General features: G+C 39.3%; 1 protein-coding gene and 1 long non-coding RNA gene across 3 annotated transcripts in view; one reads left to right on the top strand and one right to left on the bottom strand.

Moving 5' to 3' along the window:
- The window catches only part of vldlr (very low density lipoprotein receptor), a 49,477-nt gene that overhangs the window by 7,649 nt on the left and 34,153 nt on the right, over positions 1-7,675 (top strand). For both annotated transcript variants that reach the window (XM_032539396.1, XM_032539395.1), the window contains exons 2-3: positions 1,208-1,327; positions 3,433-3,555. In XM_032539396.1, coding sequence (XP_032395287.1) covers positions 1,208-1,327; positions 3,433-3,555 — 243 coding nt within the window. The remainder of the gene's footprint in view (positions 1-1,207; positions 1,328-3,432; positions 3,556-7,675) is intronic.
- Positions 1-7,675, bottom strand: part of LOC116704173 (uncharacterized) — a 17,487-nt gene that overhangs the window by 1,823 nt on the left and 7,989 nt on the right. The window lies entirely within an intron of this gene.

Raw genomic sequence — 7,675 nt, 5'->3', positions numbered from 1 at the left:
TTTTGGCTGTCTGTCTCTGTCTATGAAATGCAAAGCAAAAACACATCTTTAAAAATGCTTGAGTGGTAAATATTTGCTAAAATTCCACTTTAGGACTTCATCTTACTGCAGCTTTTGATACTATAGTTCACCTAAAAGGATTTAAAAAAATAAATATCTCAATTTGGCTTTTGGCCTATTTAAAGAAACACTATAGAGTTAGATTGCCGTTGTTGGTACAGTTTTCTAAAGTCGGTGAGCAATTAGCCACATCTAATCAAATTTAAAAGTCAGGCGTTGGTTATGAATAATAGACAAAAGAATCCTCCTAGGTCCTGTCTACCTCGGTTTCTGGACATCTGATGTCCTTCAGACGACAGTTTGAACAGATGTCAGGACACAAGCATTTTTCACTAAAATATTGAGGTCACTTAATCTTCAGTTGCAAATGCGGAGCTTCAGTTCAGACCTCGGCGGTGTCTCACTATTAATATTAAACACTTATTAGTGGAAGGGCATTCTGTCCTATTGTTTATAGAGCTGTTTAGATTAACAGCCGGTATGAATGGTGGAGCTGGATGGAGTGTAGCAGAAAGGGCTGGCTATAGCTTAAAGATATTGGGACCAAAAGTTTCCTAAACTATACTTTCGATACTAATTTTATGAAACAAAATGAAATTTCAACATTAAAGCACTTTTTATTCAGTTCCTACACTGCGTAACAGTTATCCTGTCTCTACGCCGTTTAATGTTAAGAAGCAGATCACAAACAGATCTAGGTAGAAGCATGCTTACTGGCTCACTGATGCTGAGATTTACTCCTTAGATATTAAAATTGGGTATTGAATGACGAGGTATTTTTCTGTACTCTATACTTTAGAGGCAATTTGGTTGGTACCTAAAGTATTTAATTTAGTACGCAGCCCTAGTAGCGGAGGGTACAGTTAAAAAAAAAAAAAGAAGTGAAGCAAGTTGGGCAAGAAGAACTCAACTTTCTGTGGAAATCCAACATGTGGAGTTGGCATATCTCCAGTGGCTAAGTGGTTGCTGGGATCTGCTGCGTGCCAGCTAGTTTTGCTGTAATACAATTTTGTTTCTCAATTTCAGCACTGCAGGGAATGTTGCTAGGACTTAACAAAAAGCAAATTGTAATTCAACAAATGATTTATGGGACCACAGTCACTTGAGGTTTTCCTCATACCCCCTCTGTGTCTCTCTTCCTCTGTAGGTACTAAGACGGAATGTGAGGCCAGCCAGTTTCAGTGTGGAAACGGCCGCTGCATCCCGTCCGTCTGGCAGTGTGACGGAGACGAGGACTGCACCGACGGCAGTGACGAGAACTCCTGTGGTGAGATGCTAAACACACAGTGCTAACACGCCACCCACACTCTGAGCACACCCAACTGCATTACTAAGACCACTAGAAACACACGTATACACAACTTGTAGGAAAAAAAACAAGCGACAGATCACTGCAAGGGATTTGTGTTCAGTTAAGCAACATTGGTGAATTAGGAAAGAAGGTAGATTGTTTCCAAATAACGGATCATAGTTGATATGTGTTACATACAGATCAATGCTCACAATTCTGAAAGTTGGTAGTTGAATTACCTGAGAATAGGCGGCTTTGAGCCAGGTACAGGGCACTGTGAGCTGCCGGTTGTTTCTGCGGACACTTAAGTTTAGATGGAAAACGTTGAGTGTTATGCAGTGACGACCTAAGGTTTAGGCCAAAATGGAAAGAATTATTAAAATCACTTTTGTTTTTTTTTTGTTTTTTTTTGTTGAAGATCATGAATTGTAAAAATGACCTTAGGTCTCTGAGGGTTAACACGTTATTGCGTTAACTCATTAATTCACGGCGACACTTATTTTATTGTGCATTAAAAGTTTTTATTTTATGTAAAAGTATGTTGCTGGCTGCCGCCGCGCTTACAGGAACCAGAAAAGAATTGGCGGATAAACAAACAACAAACGTGGAGAAGCATACAGAACTCTTAAATGGCAATCTTCATTTTAAAGTTATTCCAGACATCTCAGTCGCCAGAACCAGATCTATCCATACCTTATCACCGGAATACTTCCAGTCTGAAATATCACCTAAATGCAATACACACAGTTTATATCAGCAAATCATTCAACAAAACAAGCCGAACTTACCACAGATGCCGGAGGTAACCTTCTGAAAACTTGAATACCTCACTTATTACCTCAAAACTGTCTATATAATGGACTAATACACGCTGCATGAGTCTGATGCACATGTTCATTGCTTTAATCACACATACTGTAGGTAGACAGCAGATGCAGTCAAGCAAAACATAATTGTTTTAGTGTGAAGTGCCCACAGACATGTCATGTGACATAGATGTCACATGACATTCAAACCCCACCATGTTAACTTGGCCCCACCAGAGACTTCCCAATATCCCTTGGGACAGAGTGACCTGGTGATGTGAAGGTTGCCGATAGAGCAGAGCTAAATATGGATACAAGTCATATGGCGTGTGTGTGCCATTTAAGCTCTTTCCATTTTCTTATCTTTCTCATCTATCTGGGTCATGTGAGACTGGGAGGGAGGACAGAACAAGTGAAGGAAATGAGTGAATGAAAGCAAGGGAAAAAGAACAGCTGATCGTACTGGAGGGCAATATAAAGGACAAAATCAAATAACCAGAATACCCCATAAGATAGGAATACATGTAATATCCTGAAATTTACATTAGTAACCGATGAATTCCCTGTACTCGAAGGGCTCAAATACTATACTCCAATATAATGTACATTTTCACAGCACTTAGTGCAATGAATCGCAACATGGCTGATTTTCAAAACAAGTCTGCCAGATATGGGTAGGAATTATGCTCTTTGAGTAGCTAATGCTGTGAGAAAAAGATTTACATTATAATAAATTTATCCAAAGTGACAGTGTTGCGTTTAGATCCACAGCCAGTCAAATTATTTTTGCCTCAAGGTTGTAAAATTCTAAATAAATCAAAGGACAAATTCTTTAGCTAACCCATGATTACAATGTATCTAGAGTAATGTAAACTATATAAAAATTGCTAAATTTGTCATTGTTTTCTATAGTCCCATAAAGCTGGGAAGTCATCAACAATGTGTATATGTCTTGTTTGATCCAATTGTGTTTATGTAGAAACAAGATTATTTTAAAATGCAAAATGGGGGCGCTACAGTATAGAGGTTTACTCCAACGCGGCTTTTTAAAAACAAATGGTAAACTTGCGACCTTTTCACCTGGATGAAGAGGGTTGGGTGTAATTTTTATTTTATTTTTTTCCACGATGGCTGTGAGGTGGGGCCCCAAATTGTTTCTGTGTTTTTTTTTTTTTTGTGTTTCTATTTCTTTGATATGAGGATGTTTCATTGAAGGAGCCTGTCTGTCTCCTCTTAAATGTATAATGTATCCATCTCTTTTCTCTCCCACTCCAGTTAGAAAGACTTGTGTGGAGGTGGACTTCGTTTGTCGCAATGGCCAATGTGTCCCGAAGCGATGGCACTGTGATGGGGAGCCTGACTGCGAGGATGGGTCCGACGAAAGCGTAGAAATCTGCCGTGAGTAGAAAGTTTCCTCTCTGACCAAGCTCACACAGGTTTCAAGTCAGATTTTAGGTAGGTACACACACACACACACACACACACACACACACACACACACCACACACACACACACACACAAACACACACACACACACACACACACACACACACACACACACACACACACACACACACCTTCGTGCTCCGGTTTAATGGCATTTCTTTAAACCAATCAAAATCGTGTTGGGTGGTGCTTAGGTCCGCACAGAGCCACTGTAAAATAGTTGTGAGAGAAAACTCAGGTTGGAAAAACGTAGCTAGCTGTCTGGATTTACCCTGCAGAAATCTGAGGAGCAGTTAACTATAGTCTTCATAAATCCACCGGAGTTTAAAATTCTAACACCGAAAGCTGAAGGAAACTGGAAAGACATGCAGCCGGTGGAATTTCCTGCAGCACTGGTGCAATCCCAGAAGTGGAATGTCGTGGCTATAGACTAATTGTAAGAACTTGAAACATGCTTGATGGAGATCTCATGCCTTTTTGGTCTTAATCTTGTTGGAAGTTATTGATCTGCAGTAACACATACTCATATCAGATACTTTGTTACTGCGTTTGTGGTTGGGAGATGTCAGAGGAACTTTATGTGAAAAGCTATTAAATTCCTATTCTACCAATTCCATCCTAGACTATTATGCAAAAACAATTTTGTCAATTTTTAATTTTTTTTCCTTTTTTTAAAGATTCAGGATATAGTATTTTTTGGGATTGGTAATGGTACGAATGTAGTAGCAGGTTGGACATATTGCCTTTCATTGTCACTTTAATATTGTCTTGTTTTCATCGAATTTGTGAAAGTGAGAATAATATAGAAATTCTGAAAATGATCTTTTTTTTTTCTTTTTTTAAATCAAGTAACTTTTGAAGGAATCAAACATGGGCCTAGTAATTAACCTATAAAATCGACGTGTGCGCTTGGTCTGTGTAGTCTCAGAATTGTAGACACAACTCAGTCAGAGCTCAGGTGACAGGTGGGCAGGTTCTCCCATGGGTGTATTCAGAGGAGCAAATGCATAAATGCAGATTAACAAAGCGGTTCATAATGACCATTAAAGTATGAAATTAGGACTTGTGCACATGACCCACAGGTAGTCAGTGTTCATCACTGCAGTCTCAGCAATACATGGCTAGTCCACACTGATCTAAAATCAGTTTATCCAATCTGTTTGTAGTAAATATCCTGATAAGAAAAATGTTGGCTAATTGCTTTGAAAGGGCAGTTGCTTTGTTTTGGAGCTGACAATTAGGCGTTTGCATGCTGCTGCTTTGGGATGACAAAGATGCAACAGACACAATTAGCCTTTATACAGAAGTCCCCACGCATGTTTAATTACTAGTGATGGGTAGTATATAAATACATAGGCTGTCATGAATCTCTTTAGGGTTATAGTGACTCATAGTGTTCGTCTTGAATAAGCCCGACAGACTGAAGTGGACAATCTTTGGTTCAGTGTTAACCATGCATCACTATTTGCTGTACAGTCAAAACGGCCTACTTTGAGCATGCAAATTCTTTTCTTGGTCATCCTGTTGTTGTTTTTTTAAAAGATTCCCTTTCTACAGTGGCTTTCGGAGCTGTCAATTGACCAAACTGCAAGTCTGGTTTCTTCATGCTTTCTATTTGTTGATAAAAACCAAGAAATGCGGTTGAAAGCTACTGAAAGGGCTAGTAAGTGGAGGTTTATTGTACAACCCAATAACCTGCCATCACCACACAGCTAGCATCAAGTAATTTTGAGTTCACCTGGAACTCTCAAACAGCATCTATGTTCTGTAAGTTCTGTCTGTTTCTCTCTGCCATTGTTTTTTCACATAGAGCCGGGTACCCCCGGGAGCAGCTCTGTGAAACAAACAAGTTGGTTAAATGGAACTAAAGAGAGCTGCTTAACTTTTATAAGGTATAACTGTGACGTGAGGTCTCGCTGAGGTGCTTGTTGAAATCAAAGAGGGAAAGTGTTTGTACTGAAGTTGGTTTTTTTTATATTTAGAATGTCTTGTCTGCGCTGCCTTTACTGTGCTGTTGTAAAAAACAAATGGACTATAGCTTTCCTCAGGTACATAGATGACATCACAAGAATAATGAAGGCACTTCATCCAATGCATGTTGGTTTGATATTTACTGCTTCCTGAATACTTAAAGCATTTTTCACAAGTCAAATAAATAGTGTCTTTCATCCATGGTACTGTATGTAAATGCTGAACCTCGGGTCTATTGGCAACTTCAAGCACAAAGTATCTAGATGAAAGCACTAGTGGAGCACAAAGAAGAAAGGGTTGATGAGATAGTGAGCACTTTAATATATACTTGTTTTTTGCTGTAGAAAAACTGTCAGCAGCAGTTTATTAAACCTATGTCAATAGCTACAGACTCAGAATGGCACATACTAAGGAAAGCTCATAGTGGGACTAGCTCTAGTGGCTGGAATTCTGCGCCAAGGCTGAATTTTCAGAGACTTTAGATATGGTATTAGAGGACCACTAAGGATAAAAGCATCTAAAGAGCACCATGTCATGGGACCCCCCCCTTTCTTTTTTTTTTTTTTTTTTGTGCAACCATGTTCATCAGGCAGTTTAATAAACAAGTGATGGTGAACACATTGATGCACAGGGTTTTTCCTGGATCAGAATGGGTCTTTGGGGGTTGATTACACATGGCAGTAAGCATGATTAGTCTGTGTACAGCAAGGGTAATGAGTCTGTTACCTGATTTGACAAAGCTATGCGTTTACATGCATGTCTGTGGGAAATACGGGTGCGGAGGGTACTGCAGCACCCCCTTAGCGAAAGGTAGACAAACTACAACCATAATTAATGAGACCTTTATTTTAATGAATTGCTTATTGATGATGATCTACTCTTTCATTAGAATTAAATGTGATTTGATTTTGAATGTGGTTGGGAAGAGAGGCATCATTTGATCAGAAAGAATCTAACCATTTTGCCAAGAGCAAGGCACGCTGCGCACTTCATTCATAAGTGAAGATAGTGAAAACTTTCCCGGCGGGGGCAACAGTACAGAAGTTGGCTTGCCTATACCATGGCATGAAAGTGCATTTTGGATTTCTTCATAAATCAAACGCAGGCTAAAAAACCTAATGGACCTGAGGCATAAAACCCAGCTACTGAAACCGGTGGAGAGGTGGTGCTGCTACTTTCCGTCCCTCCCACAGCGACCCTGCTAGCAACAGACAACAAGGCATTTTTTCAAGTTTGTTCTGCTTGTTCAACGGTTGTTTGGTAAATAGCTCCTAAACACATTTAAAGAGGATTTGAATTGCTGTTTTTCATTCAGTTATCATTTTGGTGCTGGTGATTTTCCTTTGGGGCTAGCTCAAACTTCTTTGGGAGGTGTAAAAAATTCCTCTATGCAGGAAAAACCTGGATACACATACAATGAAAAACTGGTACCAATGGTTATGATATTCAATAAAAGTAAAGGATAATCAATGAGCAGTGTCTCACAGAAATGGAAGGAAAGACAACAAAATATAAACATGTTTAGAAACAATGCATTAAAGGGATTTTTGTGTCCGAATTGAGTGTTAAAGGATAAAATTACTTTCATGTTGGAGAAATTGTAAAGACAAATGTGATTTTTGAGGTTTTGGACTATATACTACAAATTACATTGAACAATGGAATGATTACAATTTATTTTGGAAGGCACCAGCAGGAGTTTTAAAATCTAATACGCCTTTCTTTTTTAGTTGGCACAAAGCTAATAAAACCAGCTCTCGAGTCAGCCACTGAATTTAAATGAGAACCTGATAGTTAGCCACACTTTATTTCAGTGTTTTAGAAGTGATATTTGCTAGTAAGCAGGTGTCTGTGTGATGGGGTTATACTCTGCTGTTTTTACAGAGCGGCCCTCTTTGGTTTTTGCTGCAGTGTGTCAACGCAGCAGATGGAATACTCAAACCTGAAAACAATGCAACAATGACCCAGCAGAAAAGAGAACCACACTACTGGCCCTAGCTTGCATCCAGTGTCTTTGCTAGTTTAAGATGTCCAGCGCCCACATCTTTTTTTTTAAATGGCAAATGCACCTGTACCTATCTGTGCGCCCATGGGCGTGCT

The sequence above is a fragment of the Etheostoma spectabile genome, chromosome 16 (assembly GCF_008692095.1).
Source record: "Etheostoma spectabile isolate EspeVRDwgs_2016 chromosome 16, UIUC_Espe_1.0, whole genome shotgun sequence".
NCBI lineage: Eukaryota > Metazoa > Chordata > Actinopteri > Perciformes > Percidae > Etheostoma > Etheostoma spectabile.
This window is presented reverse-complemented; position numbering and strand designations above follow the sequence as displayed.